This window comes from Aedes albopictus, chromosome 3 (genome assembly GCF_035046485.1).
Source record: "Aedes albopictus strain Foshan chromosome 3, AalbF5, whole genome shotgun sequence".
In the NCBI taxonomy this organism is placed as follows: Eukaryota; Metazoa; Arthropoda; class Insecta; order Diptera; family Culicidae; genus Aedes; species Aedes albopictus.
The window spans coordinates 79779765-79807718 of NC_085138.1; the positions used below are offsets into that span (position 1 = coordinate 79779765).

At 42.5% G+C, this 27954-nt stretch overlaps 2 protein-coding genes across 3 annotated transcripts in view; both read right to left on the reverse strand.

Moving 5' to 3' along the window:
- LOC134289966 (uncharacterized) overlaps nucleotides 1-27954 on the reverse strand; it is a 269170-nt gene that overhangs the window by 218850 nt on the left and 22366 nt on the right. The gene's annotated exons all lie outside the window — the stretch shown is intronic.
- The window catches only part of LOC109413710 (dual specificity tyrosine-phosphorylation-regulated kinase 1B), a 295072-nt gene that overhangs the window by 216534 nt on the left and 50584 nt on the right, over nucleotides 1-27954 (reverse strand). For both annotated transcript variants that reach the window (XM_029880297.2, XM_029880299.2), the window contains one exon: nucleotides 10061-11821. In XM_029880297.2, coding sequence (XP_029736157.2) covers nucleotides 10061-10805 — 745 coding nt within the window. In that variant the 5' untranslated portion in view covers nucleotides 10806-11821. The remainder of the gene's footprint in view (nucleotides 1-10060; nucleotides 11822-27954) is intronic.

Sequence of the window (27954 nt, forward strand, 5' to 3'; positions counted from 1 at the left end):
AGAGGAACCCCTTGGTGGAACTCCGATCTGGCGAAGCTCAGGAAACAGTGTAGAAAGAGTTGGAACAGACGACGTTCGGCTGGATCGGAGGCTTTCAGGTCGGCTCGCAAGGCCTACCAGAAAGCTCTTCGGTCTGCTGAACAATCCGGCTGGAAAAACCTTTGTACAAATGTTTCCAGTCTGAGTGAAGCCAGTCGATTGAACAAAATCCTTGCAAAATCTAAGGATTTTCAAGTGAACGAACTTCGTTTGCCAAATGGTGATTTCACTTCCTCTGATGAGGAAGTTTTAGAATGTTTATTCAGTACACACTTCCCCGGATGTGTGGATATTACATCTTCGGATGAACCTGATGTCTTTTCTTGTAGTTATGATTCTTTAGCTTCGGCTCGGAGTACTTTAGAATCGATTGAATGGGCACTTAATAGCTTTGCTCCTTTCAAATCTCCTGGGGCAGATGGGATTTATCCTATTTTGCTTCAGAAGGGATTTGATCATTTCAAACCAGTGAAGAGAATTGTCAGACAAAAGAGGCACAAAACAAGCAACAAAGAAGGTGCGACGATTAGTCTTTATCCCTACTGGTGACAGATAATGACATGATCTTGAAATTTTTTGTTGCAGACAAAACGGAAGCTGAATTTGTTGCGTACTTTTCAACTCGTGAATAATCAATTATTACTAACCCAAAATCGAAACTGTTTGATGATAGAGCTTCACCAGAGTTGCAATGTTTACCGACTCGAAGTTACCGTTCGAAAATCGCAATGCAAGGCTTAAAAATCTCTAAACTCCTGGTGTACGATGTTAATCCCATTATTTTCAAGTTGGGACAAACTTATGTCGCATGGGTTGTTTTGTCGCAACAAATACAGATTGCGACATTGTCATTATTGTTGCGCGATGGTTGAATTTTGATTCACTGTTTCAAACATGTTTTGAAACAACTACTTGTTTGCAGTTTTGCTACAGGGTATATTCCCAAATCCTGGCGGGATATTACTGTGAAGTTTATTCCGAAAGTGGGTCGCGCGTCGTATGAAGAAGCAAAGAGCTTCAGACCTATCAGTTTGACCTCTTTCCTTCTGAAATGCTTAGAACGCATAGTCGATCATCACATCCGTGATGTTCATCTGGCCAATGTGCCTCTTCATGTGAACCAACATGCTTACCAATCTGGAAAGTCCACTGTGACTCTTTTACACAAAGTTGTTTACGATATCGAGAAGGCATTCGCTCAAAAGCAATCCTGCTTGGGTGTTTTCTTAGATATCGAGGGTGCCTTTGACAACGTGCCTTTCGATGCCATATTGGAAGCCGCACGGGGTCATGGTATATCTCCAATGATTTCCAATTGGATTCACCAAATGCTCAAAAACCGACATCTCTTCTCGACATTGCGTCAAGCGGCGATTAGGAAATTGAGTGTTTGTGGATGCCCCCAAGGTGGAGTCTTATCACCACTTTTATGGAATCTCGTAGCAGATACGCTATGGAGGCAACTCAATAATAGCGGTTTTCCTACTTATGGTTTTGCCGACGACTACCTAACATTGTTAGTCGGTATGTGCATCAGCACCCTTTTCGACCTGATGCAAAACGCTCTTCAGGTAGTTGAGGGTTGGTGTCGCCAATATGGCCTTTCGGTAAATCCGAGTAAAACATCTATTGTTCTTTTCACGGAAAAGCGAAACCGTAATGGTGTTCGAACTTTACGTCTCTTTGATTCTGAAATCAATGTGACTGAACAGGTAAAGTACGTTGGAGTTATTCTTGATTCCAAGCTTTCCTGGACACCTCATGTTGAGTTCAGAATCAAGAAAGCTTGTATGGCCTTCGGGCAATGCCGGCGAACCTTTGGTACAACTTGGGGTCTAAAACCCAAGTATATCAAATGGATCTACACAACTGTTGTTCGGCCAATATTGGCCTATGGATGTCTTGTGTGGTGGCAAAAGGGCGAAGTGAGAACGGTCCAATCAAAGTTAGGCCATCTCCAAAGGATGTGCTTAATGGCGATGTCTGGAGTGTTCTCTTCAACTCCCACGGCAGCGCTCGAAGTTCTCTTTGACGTTGCCCCACTACACATTCATCTCAAACAAGAAGCACTTTCTTGCACTTACCGCCTATGGGTATTTTTTTCCCTTCTAAACCATAGGGGGATAATCTGCTCAACAGACACCCTAACAGGTTAGGGTAGTGTAAGTTTAAGGCCGTCTTCTACAACAAAAGTAAAAGCCAGGACTACTCTCTCCTCGTACCCACTAAACCATTCCTATGGTCGCCAAACCCTACGTCTCTCCGGAACCACCAAGAAGGTATTGCTTCAGAGAGGGGCTAGTGCACATCGCACCCTCAAGGTTAGCTGCGTAGCCTAGCAGCAACGAACATCGATGACTCGCTTTGGAGAGTCCATCACGGTAGCATGCTGGCGCTTAGCCAGTTTCCCGAGTGGTCCTCGCCACTCCCTTTGTCCTCGGAAGGCGGACAAGGTCAACCCCGCCCGCGCCCAACTGCTTTGCAGACATCAAGAACTGATGCCCACGTGCAACCCGATCTGACCTGCTGAAGGCAAGGGTATCACTACCCTTCAGGCCCTATCAGCTGCACCAGAAGGTTGCTGACAGCAGGGTCTCCACCTGCCCCGGGGACCCCTTTCCAACCGCGGGCTCGGATCCAACCCAGTAGACCGACGCCACGACAGCACCGCTACCGGGACTTCCTCTCCGCGGCCACTTAATCGCTGTAAGGGTTGATCTCGACCGCAGGGCACCGGTATGACCTACGAAGCCGACTCCGAACCCCTGGACCACCTCTTGTACTGCATCTGAACTAGCCATTCCCCGAGTCCACGCGCCACCTCCTCTGTAGCTCCCAGACGATATGGGTGATAGCCGTTGAAACGACGTTCCAGCCAAACTCATCCCTACACATCCTCTGGACCAAGTTGTCCGGGTTTGTGTCCTCCCCGCATGTGGCAAGCATGCGGTCACGCATTGTGCGAAAACGCGGGCACACGAACAAAACGTGTTCCGCCGTTTCCTCTAAACCATTGCACACTGGGCATTCGGGAGAAACCGCATGCCCGAAACGGTGTAGATACTGTCGGAAGCAACCATGACCTGTAAGGACCTGTGTCAGGTGGAATGTAACTTCCCCATGGCGCCTATTAATCCAACTATCTACCCTCGGTATCAACCTATGGGTCCACCTTCCTTTGGTGGAACTGTCCCACGCGCGCTGCCATTTGACCATAGAGGCCATCCTGGCAGTCCTGCGTATGCCTCTTGTGCCACGCATTTCGAAGCACTCCATGTCCTCACTGATAAGAATGCTGATAGGCACCATACCAGTAATGACGCAGAGAGCATCGTGTGACACGGTACGGTATGCGCTCGCAACCCTCAGGCACATAAGCCTGTAAGTACTTTCCAGCTTCCGTCGGTAGCATTTAGTACTTAGCGCGGTGCCCCACGCCGGGCCGCCATACCTAAGTATGGACGTAGCAACACTAGCCAGAAGCTTGCGCTTACTGGCGTACACCGCAGAGCTATTGGACATCATCCGGGACAGTGCCGCAATAGCTGTGGAGGCTCTTTTACAGGCATAATCGACGTGGCTACCGAAGGTAAGCTTATCGTCGATCATCACGCCCAAGTGCTTGACAGAGCGCTTTGACAGGATAGTGCACTCTCCTACACTGATCTCCGTCTGCTGCGCCGACTGCATGTTGTTAACAACCGTCACCTCTGTCTTGTGGTGAGCCAGCTCCAGTTTCCTGGACCGCATCCACGCCTCCACAACCTTGATCGAGTGGTTGGTAGTCAACTTTACCTCCTCGATCGTTTCACCGTAGACTTCGAGCGTAATGTCGTCGGCAAATCCGACAATCACCACTCCCACTGGGTACTCTAACCTCAACACCTCGTCGTACATGACATTCCATAACACCGGACCCAGGATGGAACCTTGCGGGACTCCTGAGGTTATGTGAAAGCACTTCCGACCCACCTCCGTGTCGTAGACTAGTACACGATTCTGAAAGTAACTTCCGAGAATCTTGTACAGGTACTCCGGTATCCCCAGAGCGCATAGGCAATAGCAGACCAGCTGGCGCTATTAAATGCATTCCTTACATCCAGAGTCACTACCGCGCAAAAGCGAATTCCCCTCCTCTTAGGCTCGAGTGCTTTCTCGGCGGTTTTTGTAACCGACAAGATAGCGTCTACGGTGGACCTCCCCTTCCGGAAGCCGTACTGGTTGCTCGAAAGATTATTTTCGCCCTCGGTGAACCTCAACATTCTATTGAGGATGATATTTTCGAGCACCTTCCCCGCCGTGTCAATCAAGCATATTGGTCTATATGCCGACGGGTCTCCGGGTGGTTTCCCCGCCTTTGGCAATAGTACCAGGCTCTGCCTCTTCCAAGCTTCTGGGAAAACTCCCTCGTCCAGGCATTTCTGCATAGCAGACCTGAACATCTCGGGAGCCTCTGCAATCCGGACCTGGGGCCTTACCTACGCTAAGGGACTTAGCTATCCCCGCAAGTTCCACATCGGTGACCCTCTCCTCATCGCCAGCCCCAGTCCCCGGCTGTCCTACGAAAGGAGGCCAGGACTAGGATCATGACGCGGAAAAAGTCCTCCAATGATCCCCTCCAACATCTCTGGAGATTGCTCTGTAGGAGCCATCACACCTCTCGTCTTGGCCATAACGATCCTGTAGGCATCACCCCACGGATTCGTATTGGCACTCTGACAGAGACCCTCAAAGCATGCCTTTTTGCTTGCTCTTATCTCGGTCTTAAGCGCGGCTTTTACAGCGGCGAACACCACCCGCCGTTCGTTTCGCTCTTCCTCTGGGTAAGGGTACTCGGTTTAGTACACCTCGTTGTTCCCACTTTTAATGAATTGGGAAAAAATGGTCCTCTCTCCAAGTGATGTTACAATTGCTTGTGATTTTTCATGTAGAATGTTTTCCACGGAATTTCCTTCCTAGGAAAAGTGGACATCTGGTTATCTAAAAAAAATAATTTCAGACGGCATTGTATGTTACACTTATGGCTCTCTTCTCGAAGGTCAAGCTGGTGGTGGTGTACACTCTCGCGAGCTAAGGCTACATCAATCTTACTCACTTCGTAGACACTGAACCGTTTTTCAGGCCGAAATATTTGCTCTTATGTGTAGAGTGCAATCAGCACTTCAGCAACACGTAATGAGCAAAGTAATATACTTCTGTTCAGATAGCCATCCGGTTGCTATTAAGGACAAACTTCTTAACATCCCGCTTTAACAGTGCATCAAAACTTCAAACGCACAAATCTCAAGAAGCAAGCTTCACACAACAAAGTATTCTATTATTCTGTTCTTGCTCACTTGTAATAAGTCTAAAATAAGAAGATCAGGTGCGCTGGTTTTGTTTACGAAGAGATTTGTGCCCTCGAAATCGTGAGTAGGTGCCAAAGTCGGCCATTGTTGGGATTCTAACAAGTCTGCCCTTAAAGCTCTTGCTTCGGCCAACTCTAGGTCGAAGTTAGTTATCGCTTGTCGAACTCAAATCAACAAGCTGAATTCAGCAAACACTGTTCACCTTGTATGGGTACCTGGCCGTTCTTCCATTGCTGGAAATGAAATGGCTGTATCAGGTATCAGAAGGCCGGCTCCAGAGGCACGTTATCCTCCATTTGGGACATTTGTGCCATAGCCATACATATAAGCCTATTTCATCATTTACCTGAGGGAATGGGACAAGGGATGGAATGGGATTAGGAAAGGGAAAGGTGATGAAATAGGAAGGGGTGCCCTAGAAGAGGGAATGAACGCATAAGCGCAATGAGAGCCTATAGCTCATTGGAGGAAGCTTGTGACGTCATGCCTCTTTCAATATGACATTGAAAGGCACGGCATCGAAAGCATCCTCAATATTCAAGAAATCACCCAAGCAAAAACTACGTTTGAGCGAGTACTTTCTTGAAAACATATACAACTTTGTGTAAAAGAGTCACTGTGGACATCCCAAATTTGGAAGCATGTGAATTCACATGAAAAGGCATGTCAGCCAGACGAACATCACAGATGTGATAATCGACAATGCGTTTCTAGCATTTCAGAAAGAACGAGGTAATCAGATGAATCTGGAACTCATTCCTTCTTTATACAACGCACGCACCCTTTCAGGATAAAGCTATAAAGTAATTTCACGCAATGAAAATACCCAATAGCAAACTACAAGAGTTCAAAACATGTTTGAAATACTCAAATCCCTTTGGAGAAAATAGGACAAACCCCCATTTGCACCTGGAGATTTGAAGTAAGCAGAGCTTTTTAGGGCCCGCTAAGTCGATTATATAGCTATAATTCTCAAGCGGAAGCTAGAGATTCGTAACTATACAAAAGAATTGTTTATCCGAAGATATTTTGAACTTGAACAGATCAGAGTTCCATTCAGGAATACCTCTTACGGTCCGCACAGACCGCAGAGGATAAGCTTCTTTTAAAGCAATAGTTATGGTATACCACAATGGAGGGCGTTGTAGGTACAAAACCACAATGAAACTCTCTTGGAGTAGCTATGGAAGCTAATTTACAACATTTGAATAATCCTGCCTTTATTTAGCCTCAAATTTGAGACTTAAGAAGGGCAACTGATTATCTCGGAGAAACGCAAGCTCCACTGCACTATTGCTCCGGTTAGTGCAGTAAGGGCGTAATACTGTGGAGGACGCCCTAATTCTCCACAGGCTCCGTTTGTGGTTAGGTTTTTATTAGACCCCCCTAACCATTCATTCCTTGGCACGGTAAGCATAAAGCCGCATAACACCATGAATTAGGGGTCACCCGTTTAGTGGACTCTTACCACGGGATGAGGCGGTCCGTAGTGTTATTCTTAGCCAATTGAGACAACCGCTACCGACACTACACAGCTTTCTAGGCTGATCGGGAAAAGAAGTTAACATTGATGGTTAACTTCCAAACGAGCCCGAACAGCCCCTAATCTGTCCTTAAAGCTCTTGCTAAGTCTGTCCTTAAAGCTCTTGCTTCGGCCAACTATAGGTCGAAGTTAGTTATCGCTTGTCGAACTCAAATCAACAAGCTGAATTCAGCAAACACTGTTCACCTTGTATGGGTACCTGGCCGTTCTTCCATTGCTGGAAATGAAATGGCTGATGATTTAACTCGCACTGGAGCATCTGAAGCCATGTGATGGCCCTGAGCCAGCTATTCCGGCATCGAAGTGTTGGGTAAAGCTTCAGATTGACATCTGGCCCGCCACTCAACAAACAATACTGGATACGGATATAAAGAAGTCGGTTATATTTACGGTTTATGAAAGATGATGTAGATCGATGAGATTTGAATTAGCTTATAGCAACTAAAATGTCGTGCCAATAATAATCCCCATAGCTTAGTTGGCAAAGCACTTGTCTAACGAATAAAGGGTCGTGCGTGTTCAAATCGCACCTGAGCCTTACATTTTTTTTCCTGATTTCACATACAATACGTTGAGTTATTTGAAAATTATAATTGACCGAAAATTTGCACTTTGAGTGATTATTGGAATAGTTCGGAATCATTTCGTCAAACACTGAGGAACACTAGGGAACTTCGTATCATTTGATATGTAACTGTCCAGTTTTTGCATAACTGTGTGTCCGAGTAGTACCCGGTATAAACTTATTTAGTGAAACTGACTTCAGAAATCTGAATCTTCAGGATGTTCTGTTGTTCTTGATCCGCTGTGGTAAAGAGCTATAGGCTCTCTTTACGCTTCATACGTTATTATAGTTCCCTTTTCAGGATGCTGTTTCAACGCATTGTGGTTCGCTTATGCGTTACCAACCATTTTATTCCCCTAGCTATAACGCTATTTATTTTTGCACTGAAAACCCCTGAACCATCGTCACAATGTTGCATTATTTCAAAGTTGGCAACGGTTATTTTTCGGAGAGGTATGAAACAAGTATTCGGGCGTTTATTATCCCTTCTTGGGCGAGCGCGGGATGACGGTCGACGTCGAATGCGGCGCCGCCGGTACAGCGGTCGGTTAGTCGGTCGGAAGTTAGTGCCGGCGAGCATGTGTCATAACTGGTTTTATTTTACCGCTTCGGAAATCTTTTTCCTTTATCGCACACCTCCAGAACAGAAGCAGCAACAGCAGCACACGAGAGCTCGCGAGCGTTTTCAGGGTAGTAAAAATTCTATCCGGATAACCGGAAACATTGTTGCGCTCTGGAGGAACCCTTTTAATCCGGAGAGTTGCACCAGTTCGACGTCGTCGTTGTTGTTGTTGTTGTTTTTAATGATGGACAACTTGCTGGTGTAGTGCACCCGGCGGATAAACCCAGACTCGAGCTGTGGAAGAATACCAACCGGCAAGGAATGGAGGTACCAGGTGCATCAAGGTACCCCTGATGGAAATCATGCCACTGTGTTGTACTGCATTAACTTGCATGCTCACTTTTACGCTAGCCAGTTTATTGTTACTGCACGGAGAACAGACTATGCAATTTCAACTAAGGGTTGCGAAGAAACAACTCGTAGAAAAGCACATTACCTGTTTATATTGTTGCAAGAAGCTGGCTCGCTTTTTGTTTTAAAGGCAATACAAAGCTCATCTGGGGATAACCACTGAAATTCGAATTGTAATCTTAAAAAGAGATAGTTTCTGGCAGTTGTAGAGATAATTGCATCAGCGTTTGTTTTATAATCCAATGACACTAATAAATATGCACAGAAGTCGTAACAAGGTAGTCCCAAAAAGTGTGTTACGTTAAAACATAAATCATCTAAGAATTCTTAATAATGCGTTACAGCTACTATTTTATGATCCTACCCTCGGACGCATAAATGTCACATGTTACAATAGAAAAACACGAGAAAAACGTATTTGAAGTTTCAAAATAAACTTTGGCTATTGTTGCATTTGATTAGCTTGAACGCAATTCAACTATCGAAATATATATATATATAAATTCATATATTGACAAAATATTTCAAAAATACGTTTTAAAATATGACGTTTGTCATAAAAACCTCAAAAATGTCAAAATGTAACATGTGACATTTATGCGTCCGACGGTAGCAAGTGGCTTCGTGGTCGTGCGGCTAAGGTCACCAAGCCTTTAGTCGCATCGTGCTAAGGAGCGCGGGTTCGATTCCCGCCGCAGCTGTCAGGAAAAGTTTTCGGCTGTGCCACTGGGCGTTGCATGCTAGTCCATTGTCTAGTGTCGTGCTTCCTTCAAAGAGCAAATAGCTCACTGGAAGCATTGAACGTGTCCGCGTTTTTAAGTGATGATGTTATACCGATCATGACGAAATTATCATTTAGTTAACAAATATTGTGAAGTATTTGTCAAACATTCATCTTTCAGGAAACTTTACAATAAATGAATCATGAACTTCTCCAGGTATTCGATCAAAGAGTCAATTCTTCAAGATATTAGTCTCATAATATCGTACAGAATTTTGCCTCAAAACGAACAGCAGAAACTCTATTGTTTTTTTTTCTAAACTCCAAGGCAAATTTATCCTCACAAGTTGCTTCTAAGAAATTTACACTGCCTGGTCTTCCGCAATATTAAAGATTACTTCATTCCTAACAATTTAATAAAACAACCAAAGATGATTCAAGCAATTTTAAACACTGAATTTCTTCGAAAAAAAAAATCCGCCTGGCAACGATGGAATCAATTTCACTTCCACAGAGTAATAACAAGGAATCTTCGTTGGCGGAGTCCAGTAGTAGCTTCAGGCCAATTGATTTCCACCAGACGATGTGCAAAGACTGTCCGCCCGGACGTATCGTCCGCCGTCGTCGCTCCGTTTGGTGTACTAGGTACGTACTACCAGCAGCATCAGGTCGTTTGATGTTTGTTACTTTAACGAATGGCCGTCGGGGGCTAGCTTTGGAAAGATTCAAGAGAACCACCGATGCAACAGATGTTTAATAGCGTTGTCTGAGGTAAATGCCCAATTTCTGGTGCTGTTTTTGAGAAAGGTTTGGTCGAATTGTGTTATGCAGGAAAAATCATTAGAGATAAAAGTTAGAACTATGTACTTACGTTTTTGTTTCGCCTTGTCCGTCAGCATCTTGCTATTTGTTATGATATCCGATTCAATCCAGTGATTAGCTTGTGGCTGTTGCTGCTGCTGCTGCTGCTGTTGCAGATGTTGATGATGGTAGTAATGTAACGATGTTGGTGCTTGTTGCTGTGGTTGATGTTGGTACTGCTGTTGCTGCTGAATTGGTGGCAATGAATGCAACGGATGCGAATGATAATGATGGTAAAATGGTTGTTGCTGCTGCTGCTGCTGCTGGTGTAGATGATGTGAATGACGCTGCGGATGCTGATAATCCAAGTGATCCTGCGAATGTGATTTCGCTACTTTCAACGATTTGAACCCATTGATAATATTGTCATTGATTAACGAGTCCAAGTCACTACCGAACAGTAGGTCATCAATGTTACGATTGACGGCAAGTATGCGATGGCCGCTTCCGTTGCTGGATCCGGTGCGGCTAGAGCCGCTACCGCTACTGCCGCTTCCGTTACCGTTACCGCCGCCGCCTCCGCCTCCTCCTCCTCCTACCCCGCTGAGTACAAACCCACTCAGACTATCCTGGCTGCCGCTGACTAGAAGCGATGATGATGTCGCTCCTGGTGCTGCCGTGACCGCGCCGCTGCCTCCTGCTCCAGTAACGGACAAACTACTGCTACTGCTGTTGTTGCCACTATTGTTATTGTTTCCACCGGACCCCCCACCACTGTTGTTGAGTGCTGCGGCCAGATGAGGGGGGACTATCATGCCCCCGGCAAACACATTCACACGCGCGTTCAATGCGAAGCAATCGGAACCCTACCAAACTACCGGAATGAGCGTAGTATGCGCTCACTCCGGGTTCTTCCTTTGAAATACCCCTTTCTCTATCAACAATTTGATAGGGATATCTTCTCTCTTCATAAATGAAGCACAAATTTTGCTTATCACGATGAATAACTTTACAATTAAACCTTTTTGTATACAATTAGCACTTTCACAGATCATATATAAAACCACTGGCTTTCCCTCTTCGTAGTGCGCCTCCAATCAGAACACTACTCTATTGCACATTCGAAAACGACCTCATTCGCATCGAACTAGAACCCACCACTCGACGGGACGAACTGTGAGCATTTTCTCTTCACCGCTCCAACAAGCTCTCACACACACCTTACGGGACGATGCAAGGAAAATGCACCCTCCCACGGACCCACACTCGCTTCAGACGAACCGACAAAATGCGCGCGATGATGACAAAGAAAATCTTCACGATTAGTCACACAAGCGAATTTTCCAGCTGCTTTATTCTTCACGTTCGAGACGACGACGACGACGACGACGACGTGAGACACGAGACAGACGATCTTCTTTTTCCGACTGAATCCCGCTTCTTCACCGTGCTCTCACTAGGCACTGCTGCTCCTGTTGTTGATGCTGTTGCTGCTCGCGATTTTTCCTTTATATTGTTATTGTTATATTCCGATTTATTATTTGAACAGGGATCAGTTTCACGACGTACACACGAGGAACAGACAAAGGCGCGGGGCGCACACGCACGCACAAACACACAAACTCGTGTGCAGCTTGGGGGTGGTGGTGATCCAGGGGGTGGCTTTTGTTATGCTGACTGACTGCTATTGGCTGCTATTGCGACTGCACCTCTGGCGTGATGTGCGGGGGCTGCTGATGCCTGATGCTGGAGATGCTGAGCAGTTCACCGGAAGCAGATCATTGAGGGTCCTCTGCTGCGACGTAGTGGTTGGTTCGTATTGTGTTTAGGCCTGCAAAATGAAAACACGAGAGAAAGGAAAGACATTAGACTAGAGAGGCATGACGGCGCGCGGCACTTGGGATCCAATGGCAATAATGGGTGCACCGGGTGCATCACACGTGATCTCGACTGATCCGATGCAAGTGGAACTTTAAGACGCAAATAAATTCAGTGCACTTCTATCGGGGTGTATGGTGCGGTACGATCATGTGAGCTGCTGGACACAATAACATTTGAGCTTGTTTTGTGGCAGGAATCACACAATTCATGGGTTATTCTGCCATCAACCGGTTTGTGCGGGATTGAAAGTGTAGTGTCTCCAATACACTGTATAAGTACAAAAACAGATTAATCGGAAGATAAGGAACTGTAGTTGTTTAGATTGGAATTATACTCTTTAATGACTTTCATTGACGTTCATCAAAGAATTATTCCCTAGTACGAGTACCGACGAAAATAATAATTAATGTCTCTACGTAGTATTGAACTGATGGTAATATTTAGTGATGTACCGAATATTCGGCCGGCCGAATATTCAGGCCGAATATCAGCTTATTTTCGATTTTGCCGAATATTTGTTTAGCCGAATATTAAATGTATTATTCGGCCGAATATACCGAATAGGCCGAATAATGACTAAACATAGCAACAACACACTAAATCAAGAATTTAGTAAATTGTGAAGTGGATTTTCGGAGCATTTTATTTGCAAAAAGTTACTTTTTCTGTGATGTTAAAACTTTTCTGAAGATGCTGGCTTTCAAATTCTAATTTCTTGAGAACAAAGATGCCCTTTACAATAACCTCACGAGATTTTTAACAAGAAAATCGGCCGAATATCTGACCGATTATTCAGCCGAATATACGGCCGAATATTCGTTTCACCGAATAATAAAATTTGAATTATCCGGTATTCGGCCGAAGGCCGAATAGTACTATTCGGTACATCACTATTATATTTCTAATTATATATCACTATTATATTACTAATATTACCATGATTTTGCAAAAGTGATCTCAAACTTTTGATCGGGATTGAAGATTTGTTCAAGACTGAAATACATGCCAACATGCGTTGGATTACTATAAATCATCGAGAGAAGGCTTTGTTATCAGACATCTTACAAACTCAATCTAGATATTTCATTTTCATTTTCATTGTGCAGCATTTGGTGGGGCAATGAGAGCGCAAGTCAGTCCAAAGCCGATGATAAGGAGGGGTAATGGCTGAATAGTCTTTGCTGACCACATAAACGCCATGGGATTGGAAAAGGGTATTTTGGTGAGGGATTAGGGTGTTGGTACAGACTTGACAATATCAATGCTATTCAGATGCAAAATAATTTTAAGGCTCAATAGTGAATCGCATACCTTCCAAAACCAAAAAAAAAAACAATAATCCTCAAAATGCCAAGCAAGTCATAGAAAGAAAAAACACCCGATTGTTTATTTTGTCAATTATAACAAACGGAAACTTCCAACTTCACCGACTCACCAGTCACCCGGAAAAAAATGTTCCTTCAGTTCTGGAAAATATGTTATCCCCCCAATTAAGCCCTTAATCGAATTGTCCGCGTGGACTTGTAGTACCCCTGCTAGGTAAGAACCAGTCATTGCCATACATATTAAATGCTAGACATGACCCCATGGATAGCATTTGCATATGTAAGCTTTGCTGATGTGACTTTCCTATTAGGCAATTCTCTCATCTCATGTTTGTCTTCAAAACCTTGTCAAGCTTAGAAAATTGAAGCTAATAAATAATACATTACAAGGTTCGAATTCCCATAGAATGACATCATTCATTCGCACTACAACACCATAGGAGATAATGTCACATTGGCTGATTACAGTACAAATGCGAAAAATCTTCCTTTTCCCCCTATCCGCAACCCGGGGACGCGCCCTGTTGGATTTCGAAAGCCTCGGAGAATATTACAAACCTTCAATGGCATTCCCATACACTATAACCCACATTGCCCATTCAGGGGTCTGACTGGGCCTATTACCCTCCCTCAGTTTGTAATATTCTCACCAACTTGGAATTATATTTTCCCGGCACATAAATGACTTCTACAAATGTTCGATATACTATGCAGCATCATGATCAGTATAACTATATCAGATGACGATGACTTGAAGATCTGATTTTTACAGAATTGTTTGCCATTGATTATACATTCAGCTATTCCAATCATTACTGCAAAGCACATCGACCACATGCCTGAAATCAAAGCTTCCTGGAAGATATAATCCAAGCCCAGGGCTTACAAACTCAATCTAGATATTTGCTAATAAAACAACCAAAGTATTGAAAGTAGAATATAACTATTTTTTTTGTTTATTTTTATTTACGTGTTTTCGTAAAATATAACAACAATGTCAAACAAAGGACATGTTTGCTATTGTACAATAAAAAAAATCTGTAAAATAAAACAGAGATTGAATGTGCAATGATTGCAGTGCAACCATAAAGTTGCTCAACTTTCGAGAAACTTGTACAGTTACCCGGGTATCCCGGGGGCCCAGATGGCAACAGCCGCCAAACTGGCACTAATGAAGGCGTTCCTTGCATCCAGGGTCACCACTGCACAGCAGCGAATCCCCCGCCTCTTACGCTGGAGCGAGATCTTGGCGGTCTTTGTAGTCGACAAGATAGCTTCCACGAATTGGTTACTCGAGAGACCGTTTACACTCTCGGTGTACCTCAACAGTCTGTTGGGGATGGTCTTCTCGAGCAATCTATAGTACCAGGCCCTGTCGTTTCCGAACCTCTGGGAAAACTTCCTTGTCCAGACATTTTTACATAGCAGATCTGAACATCCCGGGAGCCACTGCCTCTGGGACTCCGTCCGGACTTGGGGTCTTACCTACACTAAGGGATTTTGCAATCTCCGCAAGTTCCTCGTCAGTGACCCTCCCTTCTTTGCCAGCCCCAGTTCCCAGCCTCCTACGAAAGGAGGCCAAGGACATTGGTGCGGAAAGAACCCTTCGACGATCTCCTCCAGCATCTCTGGAGACTGCTCTGTAGGAGCCATTAGACAACATCTCACGCATTCGCATTGGCACTCTGTGGAGACCCTCAAATCAGGCCTTATATCGATCTTCAGCGAGACTTTAACAGCGGCGAACACCACCCGTCGCTCCTTAGCAGTCAGTATATGCTCGCTGCATCCGCCTCCTGGCCCGTAGACTGCTCGATCGACCACCGTGGAGGCGTATAATAGCTATTATAGAAGAAGACACCTTTTAAGTAGTAGACCCCGTAAGTAGTAGATAACTCCTGGATCACCATTTTATGGGTCCTCTATGCATGATGGCGATATCAATCTCCCCTAGCGTCCCCCCACTCAGCGATTGCCTAACACAGCAGTTGCTGGGCTGCGTCACAGTGGTTCAGGTTCAGCAGCGTTACCTACACTGTCACTGTGACATGTCAGCTGTGGCTCTTCTGAAGGCCGGCACCTTGGGCCTCCCGTTAGGTGCTTTCTGTTTTCGGATTTCCCGGAATGAATCAAACACTTGGGAGGATTCGTGCAGCCTTGTGCCTTATGACCTTCACTTCCACATCGTCTACACAGCTTGCTCCAGTCCGGGTCTTTACAGTTCCATGACTTGTGTTCTGATTCCAGACACCTGAAGCAAGTCTCCTTTGGCTCGTGTATGGTGGTCAGTGATATGAACAAGCTCTTCCGCTTCAGTGATCTCGTCTAGATTTTTCACCTTCAGAATCACTTCCACTGTGAGAATCCTCATCTTGAAACCCTCGCCAAGGATCTCCTCCGTCAGACCCTTGTAGGCGGCGCCCTTGCACTCTGTGTCGCACTTAAGGTCGAGGATCATTTCACCTGTACTGGTACGCCTAATATTGCGTACGTTGGTCCCCAGATCCACGAGCTTGGCGTAGCTCCTCATCGCCTTCAAGACTTCTGAGTATTTGGATTCTTCAGTCTTGATGACGAGTGCATCACCCTTATCGCGCTTGGCACCTGCCCTCCTACCATTCTTTGGTCTTACGGTGTCCTTACGGTCCTGTGCTTCAGGTTTCTCCTTTTCTTCTTCTTCCGCTCCACTATGGCCCAAGTGGCGCCCTCCCCTTGACCCGCCCTAGCCTGTGATGGCTGAGGATCTATCAATACGGTCGCAACCCCCTGTTCCCTTCGATCCGGGACGTACCTACCGGCGTTTTCAAGTCCACCCTCACCAACTTTCCGGGACGCCTAGCTGGGGTCCGACTTACTGGCATTACTGCCTTATAAGGACCTCAAGCAGGCCCAGATGAGGCTTCGTAAGTCATGATGGCGTTCAAGCAGGACCATGAGAAACTCATGGCAACTGTGGCAGCGGCAGAACCCGTGAGGTTGAAGGTGCAGCCTTAAAAGCCCAAGCAATCGCAGAAGCGTGCGAGAAAGCCGTCAGGTGAGGAGCTATCAGGCGGCGCTCGCAAGGCTAGGAGGTTGCTAACCCCCCAACAGTCGGGCGGCAGTAATGCCAGTAAGTCGGACCCCAGCCAGGCGTCCCGGACAGTTTAGGAGGGTGGGAAATTTTAGGAGAGCGGAAAGAGGAGCACGTAGATGGCGGGGGAAGGGGGGCAAGGCCTCTCAAAATCAATCAAATACGAATCATATCGACGCAGTTCATCTAATTTAGGCATTTTCACGTGAAAACTAGTGCATTGAGCTGAAAAAAGTAGAATTTTATTCAATTTTAGAGAGCTTTGCCCCCCCCCCCTCCCCCCCCAACTACGTCACAAGTTGGCGCTTATGGATGGTAAACTACCTCAAATTGTTCTGGTTGCTACTCACATTCTCACAAGTGACGAATACTAAATTCTTAGTTAAAAATGAGGTTTAAAGAAAAAAAATCATATACAGGGGATAGACAAAATGATCGGGACAGGCAAAATTTCCCCTCCTCAAAAAATATTCAAATAGCTGTAACTTTTCGAAAAGTGCATCAAATATTCTCAAATTTTTACTGTAAGTGGATCAACTAGATGTGTATCAGTGGACAAAATTTGGAAAATATCGAGCCATTATGCACGAAGTTATAAAGATTCTAGAAAAAGGTGTATTTATCCGATAGCCAACTTTGAGCTGTTATATCTCCGGATTCAATGAACCGAATGCAACGAAATTTTGACCATTTACGACTTATATAATGAGGTCTGAAAAACGTTTGACTCAACTTGAAATTATTAACAAGAGAAAAAGTTATAGCGATTTAATTTATTTTATGATTTTTTAGAAAATTGGTCTATTTTTAATATGCATCCCATTACTTTTTCAATGAATCGCCGGTTATGTTGTTAGTTTCTTTCAAAACATATTTATATTTAAGACAATTAGAGGGAATATAAATGGACTATAATTAGCAACTTGAATTTTGAAACGATGTTGAAATTTAAGAAAATTTGGTTTTTTATTAGAAAAATAATCTAATCGTTATAATTTTCTTCCGTGTTAAGAATTTTATGTTAAGTAAAAAGTTTTTCAAAGCTCATTATATAAGTCATAAATGGGCAAAATTTCATTGCATTCGGTTCATTCAATCCGGAGATATAACAGCTCAAAGTTGGCTATCGGAAAAATACACCTTTTTCTAGAATCTTTATAACTTCGTCCATAATAGCTCCATCTTTTCCAAATTTTGTCCACTGATACACAACTAGTTGATCCACTTACAGTAAAAATTTGAGAATATTTGATGCACTTTTCGAAAAGTTACAGCTATTTGAATATTTTTTGAGGAGGGGAAATTTTGCCTGTCCCGATCATTTTGTCTATCCCCTGTACTAAATACTACAGGTGAAGATTTGACGAAGCCACACCTAGAATTTCCAAGAGCACAAATCTGAGGAACCGAATCTGAGTTCGTGTTGAAAAGTTAATCGAATAGTCACTCGTTGGTGGTCATCAATCGATCAACTTTTAGCTTAAGCCCTTATTTGGTTTTTGTTGATCTCTGTAACGCAAACACGAAATAAGATGTAGTGCCTTACTGAAAGTTGAACACTTTTGGTGAACTAAACGTAGTAAAACTTAAAAAGGACAATTATTCTAAGAAATGTCGCTTTGTCGAAACATCATAAAAATAAACTATACCCTCACTATTTATTAACCAGAAGTAAAATTCCCCATCACTATCCGTCGTCGGTGACGGGACAACCATCTGGTCATCCATGCTTTACCGGTGAGTCATTAGTTCGTCTGTGAATCAACTTCGAAGCTTTGCGGCGGCGGAGAGTGATGCAAACGTGTGCTGTGTATCATGCAGGCAGTCTGCCAGCCGCTGAGTCGACGACTTGCTGCTGCGTTGCTAAATTGCATACAGGCAATATAATATCAATAAATAGCTCCCAGCAACATCGACCTTTCCAGCAGAGAGGGGGGCATGGGAAAAGTTTCTTTCACTCATACCCAGAGTGAGCGAGCGAGCGAAACCATCCACCCACTCACACTTGCACATGTGTGTACTTAAGCATGGTTCAAAACAGCTCCCAGCATAAGATTTCTATCTTTCTTAGCGGCAGCGGCGAATGACGCTACCCCAAGTGTTGGGTGTTCGTGTTTTGTTCGGGCTACCCCGAGGAGAAAAGAATTATAACAAAAGATCAATTTTTTTTTAGAAAATATTAAATATCAGACAGACATGGTGATCTAATAGCTTAGCAACTCACTAACTAAAGCGAAACGGTTCCGCACTAACCATTCACCGTTCGATCGGTTTCAGTATGAACTCGTGAAGATGCAGTGGACGAGGGCGAGCGAATGTATAGTCAATTTAATTCTTCTTGCTCGCATTGGCTTGAACTTGTTTTCTTGTTGATGGGATGTTCAGGGATGGGAACACTCACTTGCTAAGAGTTACATTCACATGCTTTTCTTCCAGTTCAGAATAATGCTATCAAAAAACAAAAACAGTATATGGAGGACTTTTAGATTGTAGTTTTATTTAAAAGTTTGCCGAATAAAGTATGGACAGGTTCAGCATGATCACATAACATAAGTGGAACTCTGGTTCAAAAAGTTGATGCCTTTCCGAGCTCGTACACTGGTATACAGGGCATCGAAATGAGGGGCCCAGAATCAAAGGGGTGTAAGTGACCATTTTGCCGATTTTGAGCTGAGCATATCAAAAAATTTCTCAGATTTCAAGCTTTTAGGAACTTTTTTAAGATTATTTTTACGATGATTAGAAAAATTACAATAAATCGTAGACAATTGGGTCGGTTTTCAAACTCCATACATTTTGTATGGGATGAAAAATTGGTGAAAAACTTTGAACCTCATTTACTCGAAAGTGGGTTTTTGTCACTTACACCCCTTTGCTTCTAACCCCCTCAAATGTCAAATGCATTATAACATTATTGCCATACTATTTTTCAGCATGTATACCATTTTCCATTGCTGTGAAGTAAAACAAAGACCTCATAGATCTAGACTGGCAGCACGTGGAGATCTAAAATAGGACATAAATTGTAATAAAACTTTGTAAACTCAAGTCGAAAGTACGTTTTATGGCTTTAAATATAAAAGGAGATCGATGTATGGAGCGTAGATGTGTTATTTCGAAGATTTCAATGAATTTATGACAACATGAATAAGTGGATTTCCAGCAGCTAGTTTTGCACATGCCAATCTTCGTTCCTGTATTCTTTGCCAAAACTGGAATACTGGTTGGATCAGATGTTTTTTGTTTACTAAAATAAGTGACAGTTCGACGCCTTTTATGAATGATATAACAGTTTCGCGTGCTGGAAAAGGATACAACTTTTTCCTTCGCTCTGACCATGTAGTTCCACTTATGTTATGTGGCATGGTCTTGCTGCTTAGTTGTGCTTTTACCAACTGAGCTGTGCTTCTTGTTTGTATTGTTCATACATTTATTACAAACTATCTGTCCCGGTAAACCATTTTGAGCCACGGTGTAGCCTTTTTTGCTTTGACAATTGTCAAGCTCATTACAGTACCGCACTCTACACAGGGATGGGAACACTCACTTGTGAAGAGTTACACTCACTGGCTGTTTTCTCAGCTCAGAAACGTGCAATCAAGAAACGATGTATAGGCGACTTTTGGCTTGTGGTTTTGTCTAAAAGTTTGCTGAATAGAGTAGGGGTCGTAAACCCATACTAAAGTCGTGACAGACCTGTGAAAGCAACTCTCCACAAGGTGAGTGTAGTTTACATTCACCTCGTGGAGAGTTGCCTTCGCAGCTCCTTCACGTCTTCGATATGCGTGTGCGACACATACTTTATTCGGCAAATTTTTAGACAAAACCAAAAGGCAAAAGTCGTCCATACATAGTTTCTTGATTGCACGCTTCTGAGCTGAGAAAACAGCCAGTGAGTGTAACTCTTCGCAAGTGAGTGTTCTCATCCCTGACTCTACATTGTTTTTTTATCTGTATTAACGAGACTTTTAGCCCTAGGCTAGTTCATCTCGGGACCCACGCTTTACTTCCCTTCCGAAGGAAGAACTCACATTTTGGCGAGTTTGTCGGGAGTGGGATTCGATCCCAGGTCCTCGGCGTGATAGTCAAGTGTTCTAACCATCACACCAGGTCCGCTCCACCCTCTACATTGTTCTTATTGCGATATTTTCACTATTTTTCTATATTTTTAGTTGATTTATAACATAAACACACAACGGCTACGAAGACGAATTTAAACCGGGCAAAAATTATGCTGACCGGTTCATCTGTCGGTGAGTCATTGCCTCAAAGGAAAATCCAAATAATTTTTATATTTAGAGAAATGGAAAAAGAAGAAAATTAATTTAAAAACGAAAAATGTGTTTGCAATTTTTTACACATTGTCCAATTCCTAGTTTGTTATACACTTCTATCCAAGAGCTTCCAGCCTTTCGCGTGCACGCTTGTTGGGCAAGGGCGGCGCAAAATTGCACGCCAAATGCAATTGAAGTTTTGCAGCGAGCGATGCATTCGCGTCTAGTGCGCGCTGCGTTACCATTGAGTTGTTGCGGCCTGAGGTTTTGTTGGTACGGGAACCGGTAGCAAGCAGCAGTTGGCGTTGTTGTTGTTGTTATGACAGTGGCGGCGACAGTGGTGGTTAGAATGACTTTGACTTCCTCAATTATATGCGCGCTTATTTCACACCACGCTCTCTCTCTCTCTCCTACTGGTGCGCTTGTTAGCAACGTTGCGTTGATCGGGGTGGTCGCTAAGTTTTGGACGAGGACGTAGAACAATTCGACTGTACACACTTTTAAGGAATTAGTAGATGAGTAGAGAGCAAGTTGCGGTAACGGTATGAGTTCAAAGCTTATTTAGTTAAAACTTTTAAACGACGAACTAGAAACGTATATGCATCTATATTTGCATGAAATTTTAATTCATTTTAACCTAGACAAAAAAATATAATTTGTTCTTAAAAACAAATCGATATTCATTTTCTCAGGCATAAATATTAGATTCCTTCCATTTTCAAGGATTGATGTCGAGCAAAATAATAAACTTTTTTCTGGATTCCACTAATTCTGGGATGTGATAGGTTTCTGCTCCTCAGTATGTTCTCGTGTCTTCAGCTTAGGCACTGTCAACAAACAACTTAGATTTATTTTTGGCAATCTCAGACCCGACCCGATTTTGTCAGCCTTCTTAGAACAAGATAAATAAAAGTGTGTTTAACTTAGCATTGCCATTTTATAATCAATATTAATTCAGTTGATGTTTTTTTGGCATCATACAAACAAACCTAGCGTAACTTTTGAAAAAGGTCAACTATTTTTTGCAAACTAACACATTTCTGCTCCTTTAGCTCCTAACCCTATCGAACATTTTAAACCAATATCGTTTCAAATTGCTGAAAGACACTTCTTCTTAGCTGCCTCTTAAACAGAACAAGCGTCAACTGCTACCTGTTGATGTGATTATAAGTAAGGCATCACCAAGCATGTGACAACTGTGTTACATCGAGTTCACTGTAACAAAATGACATCCATCGATTCCTCCATCAGATTGTAAAATTACAGGTTGTCTGCAGTATGGAGCTTTATTGAAAGTGTGCGTGCAAGAAACTATTTTATGCAAGTATTGAGCTTCTCGAGAATTTTTAGCATTTCGACAAGTTTCTCTTCGACCTCTAGGTTGCGCGCCAGGGTATAATGTGTGTTGGTCACTTTGCGACGATTAACTCAAATCCGCACACCAGCGCACAATTTGCGCGCCGGTTGCCTATGCGCCAAGTTTTTCACTAGTCAAATCACTATTAATCAGCGGTTTAATGAAGTAAAAGCGTTGCTACCGTCAATAATATCTTTCTTGTACATTATTTCCAGACATAAGGAAGTTCAATGTTTTAGACAAAAAATGGAACCGAACCCTAAGAGAGATAGAGTTCTTGGCGCGAACCATTTTGACACTTGTTTATTTACATTTTGTATGGCGCGCAACCCGGCGCATGGGCTGTCGGCGCACGAGTTGTTGGCCGGTATGCGGATTTCAGAAAAGATTCGCAATAAAATCGAAGGAAATTAAACGGAAATATATTGCGCATTTAGTTCACCACTGGACTGCGCGATTGCGTCAAATCCAATTGATGTCTTCGGCGCACTATTTCTTTGGTTAATGCTTAATAAGTGCACTGAACACACTGAGTTGATTTGTTGCAATTGCGCACTTTTATTTACGTTTTCGCACTCTTGAAAACTCGTGCGATAGTCCAGTGGTGAACTAAATGCGCTATAAACGTTCTAATATTGACGTCATGGGCTTTCAGAATTTCTATCTGTGTATATGAAAAACTGCAAAATTTGCTTCTTCTTTCCAGAGTTGCCAAAGATTCCCCTAGGAATACTTGCGACATATGCTCCAGGAATTTATACTGAGAATTCCGCTGGGATTGCTTCAGGAGTTGCTGCCGGGATTCTTCCAGGGATTTCTCCAACATTTTGTCCACGGATTTCTCCAATAATTCCTATCGGAAACCCTTCAGAAATCCATGATGGGATTCCTCCAAAAAAAAAAAATTCTGCGATTCCTCCAGGAATTTCTGGTGGTGTTCCTCTCGGAATTCTTCCGGGAATCCCCTCAGAATTTTCTCCGGAAATTCCTGGAGAAATTCTTCCGGGGATTACTATAAGAGTTCCTTTGGAAATTTCCTAAGATTTTTTCCAGGCATTCCTTCTTTGATACCTCCAGAGGTTATTCTTGGGATTCCTTCAGAAACTCCTGCTGAGATTATTGCTGGTATTCCTACATTTCTAGAAGAGATCCTTTAGGGATGTATCCAGAAATTTCTACTAGAATAACTCCTCGGATTTATCTAGGATTTTTTCTAGGAATTACACTAGGATTCTAGGATTTATCTAGGAATTACCCTGGGATTCCTTCAGGAATACCTGCTGGGATTCTTCCAGAGATTCTATTCAGCATCCATCCAGGAATTTCTTCGGGGATCCCTATTTCATAAACAAATCTCTATGAATGCCTTCAGTTATTTCTCCATAAATTATTCAAACAGTTATTCAGGATTCCTCTATTGATTTCCACTATAGATAGGGTTCCTCTTGGGATCCCTAGGAAATTTCCTCTTGGTATTGCTACAAGATTATCTCGTGGTATTGCTTCAGGAATTTTTCTTGTAATTTCTTCCGGAATGCCTGCAGATTCTTGATGAAATTGTTGCTGGGAATTCTCCTACAATTCATGCTAGAATTTCTCATATCATTTCTGCTGTGATTCCTCCGGAAATGGCTCCTACTTTTCCCCCAGAACTTATTTCAGGACACACATAACACACGACGCGAGAGAATACATATAACACTTATCGTTCTTACAATCGATTGTGTTATGTCTTGTCTCGCGTCGCGTGTTATGTATGTCGTGAAGTTCTTACGTTAGTGCAACTGTAAAAAGTAAATTGTCTTATTTCAGGAATTCCTCTTATTCCTCCAGGAATTTCATCTGCAATCGTAACGGGGATTTCTTCAGAGATTTCAAAGAAATTCCATGGCTGATTCTTCAAGGAATTACTTTAGAGAATTTTGTAGGAATTCTTCTAGGGGCTTCTAGAGATTTCTGCGGAGATTGTAACAATGATTTCCTTAAAAAATACTCAAGGGATTTATATAACAGAAATTACCCACGGAATTCTTCCAGGAATTCTTGTAGGGTTTCGTCTTTCGGTATCCTTTTCTATTATGCTCGTTATTGTTTCTTATTATGATTGGTGTTTTTTCGGTGAAGAAAACACCAATAATAATAATAGAAAAGCAAGTATGAGTTAAAACGTATTTGTCGATCAAATGTTGATTCATTTACATTCGTTGACAGCTAAAGCCAGGTGCCATGACCAATTCCGTTTCAACTGCTCCCTACTGTATTCTGTAGACCACAATTACTATAAGCTGCAAGAAGGTTGTGTTCCAGTAGGGATGTCATGACAAAAATAAGAAGTAAACAATTCAATAGTTCTGCTATAAAGCGCAAAAAAAAACACTCTTCTTATACTAAAGCACTGAATATTCACTTTAATAATTTCATTTTCTTTTCTGCTCTCAACATACACTTAAATTGATGTAGGGTGCGGGCACCGGTTTTGGCCAGTCTAAGGGAAATCATTTTTATAAAAATAGTCAATAATCCTACAGGGGATAGACAAAATGATCGGGACAGGTAAAATTTTCACTTCTCAAAAAAATTTCAAATAGTTGTAACTTTTCGAAAAGTGCATCAAATATTCTCAAATTTTCACTGTAAGTCAATCAACTATGTGTGTATCAGTGGACAAAATTTGGAAAAGATCGAACTATTCTGCACGAAGTTATGAAGATTCTAAAAAAGGTAGAATTATCCGATAGCCAACTTTCTCTCCGGATTCAATGAACCGAGTGCAATGAAATTTTGACCATTTATGACGCTTTGAAAAACTTTTGACATAACTTAAAATTCTTAACACGGAAGAAAATTATAACGATTAGATTATTTTTCTTATAAAACACCAAATTTTCATAAATTTCAACATCGTTTCAAAATTCAAGATGCTAATTATAGTACATTTAAATTCCCTCTGATTGTCTTGAATACAGATATGTTTTGAAAGAAAGTAACAACATAGGAGGCAATTCATTGAAAAAGTAATGGGATGCATATTAAAAATAGACCAATTTACTAAAAAATCATTAAATTTATGAAATCACTATAACTTTTTCTCTTGTTAATAATTTCAAGTTTAGTCAAACGTTTTTCAGAGCTCATTATATAAGTCCAGTGAATCAAAATTCAGCCATAGCGCAACAATAATGACAATGTCGTAACCTGTATTTGTTGCGACAATCCACCAAATGCGACATAAGTTTGTCCCAACTTGAAAATAGTAGGATATACATCGTACACCACGAGTTTAGAGATTTTTAAGCCTTGCATTGCGATTATCGAACGGTAACTTCGAGTCGGTAAACACTGCAATTCTGGTGAAGATCTATCATCAAACAATTTTGACTTTAGGTTAGTAATAATTGGTTACTCACGAGTTGAAAAGTACGCAACAAATTCAGCTTCCGTTTTGTCTGCAACAAAAATTTTCGATATCATGTCATTATCTGTTACCAGTAGGGATAAAGAGTAATCGTCGCGCCTTCTTTGTTGCTTGTTTTGTGCCACTTTTGTCTGACAATTCTCTTCACTGTATAAGTCATAAATGGACAAAATTTTACTGCATTCGGTTTATTGAATCCGGAGAAATAACAGCTCAAAGTTATTTCTATCGGATAATTCTACCTTTTTCTAAAGTGCTTATAATTTCGTGCAGAATAGCCCGATCTTCTCCAAATTTTGTCCTGATACACAACTAGTTGATCAACTTACAGTGAAAATTTGAGTGTATTTGATGCTCTTTTCAAAAAGTTACAGCTAATTGGACATTTTTTGAAAAGTGAAAATTTTGCCTGTCCCGATCATTTTGTCTATCCCCCGTATGAAAACTACCAATGTGTTAAATGAAAGGTTTTAATCTATACTTTATAGGAAAAATACAGAAATTAAGCTAATGCTTGATTTTTGCATTAAAAGTGGCACTGGCCAAAATAGAAGCACTGCATCAGTTATGGCCATATTCTCAACTTTGATTTCTATTTTGGCCAATCACGCGTATTTCTTATGGGAGTGGCCAAAATAGAAGCACCCTGGCCAAAATAGATACACTCCCGATCAAAAGTTTGGGGTCACCCCCTCAAAAACATGTCATTTTTTTAGGCCCATATCTCCGCCAATTTGCGTCCGATTTCAAAACCCTAGGTTTCATACAAAAGATAATAAGTCAAAGAAACTTTGAACATGATTCAAAAGAAACTTTTTCAAAGAATTTTGTATGTAAACTTAACCCAAAGTTGCCAAATTTTCTAAAAAATTAAAATAAACTTACGGCAGTGTCGCTGGAAATTGGGTCCACCAAATTTTAAGACGAGAGTGGTAATATAACCCATTTTCTATTAGTTTTCAACTGCTTTTTACAGAACTTAGCTAAAAAATCTAGAAAAAAAAGCTAAAGTAAATTATCTCTTCATGTCATCGACCAAAAGTTTGGGGTCACCCCTCAATATGATGTATCAACCAAAAGTTTGGGGTCACTTTCGTAAAACATGGAAAAGTGATTTGATGATATCTTCGTCATCTATAGTTCAATTTTAATTCTACTTGGCTTATTGGTTGGCGGCACTAGTTCGCTTTACTCAAGGGGTAGCCAAAGTGGTAGACGTAGAAAGGGACGTAGACGTAGAAAAGGGACCAATGAGATTAGTTGCTTGGGACTAATCGGTATCTTTTAGCCGAGAATGGCGCCTGCTACATCCGGTTGCTGGTCAATTTGGGGAAGTAGAAGTATTGAGCTTCTCGAGAATTTTTAGCATTTCGACAAGTTTCTCTTCGACCTCTAGGTTGCGCGCCAGGGTATAATGTGTGTTGGTCACTTTGCGACGATTAACTCAAATCCGCACACCAGCGCACAATTTGCGCGCCGGTTGCCTATGCGCCAAGTTTTTCACTAGTCAAATCACTATTAATCAGCGGTTTAATGAAGTAAAAGCGTTGCTACCGTCAATAATATCTTTCTTGTACATTATTTCCAGACATAAGGAAGTTCAATGTTTTAGACAAAAAATGGAACCGAACCCTAAGAGAGATAGAGTTCTTGGCGCGAACCATTTTGACACTTGTTTATTTACATTTTGTATGGCGCGCAACCCGGCGCATGGGCTGTCGGCGCACGAGTTGTTGGCCGGTATGCGGATTTCAGAAAAGATTCGCAATAAGGCAGACCATATATACCACTGCGTCTGTACAAGTTCATGCGGATGTCAGAATGATTTTGGGAATGGGGTTGTGTGGCAGAGGGTTCACGTTGGTGCGTGGATGCCAAGCGTAAGGTGATAGTTTGTACGTTCATTACTCGGAAGATGATGCGGCAGTTTGCTGTTTACATAACTTGTAGGTGTGGTATGATAGATTGACACTGTGCTATGAAATCGAAAGGAAGCAAAAGGGCTTTTTCAATCCGTTTCTGGTTATAGCAATGGCTATGAATATACATGAGTTGTATATGTAGTGAACAAGAAGAAAGTAGATAGAAAGCTACTAAGTCCAGGGATTGAACCCTGGCCTTTCCGCATACAAATCAGAAACGGTAGCCACTAGACCACTAAGCCCGTTTAGCTTAGCATTTATTCTAACAACGCAATGTGCTCAAAAAGAAATCGATCAGCTTACATTTTACGACATTTTATAAAAAAAGGCTCGGCATGAAAGCTCCCTCCAATCAAATTAACTCGTTACCAAAAATTTTCAATCCGATGGTGCATCCCGCAACCATCACCAGGACCAGCCCACACCGGATGACGAACAAATTTGTTCGAGTGGGACAAACTTTCCGTAAGCCGAGCCGTCGTCGTCGTACACACAATCACATCAGAATGTCCCGTCATCATCACCATCATCATCGTCAAGTCTCCTCCAGTACCTCCTAGCTAGCAGTAGTGGCTGCAGCTTGCATTTGTATGGGTTCTCTTTGCCACGGTCGATGGATGGTGCGGTGCAGTTATGGTGGTAGTGCACTACTGTAACAACGCCAGCCAGCCGACCAGAGACCTATGCTCCTAAAGTGCTACAGAGAAACTTACAATGCAC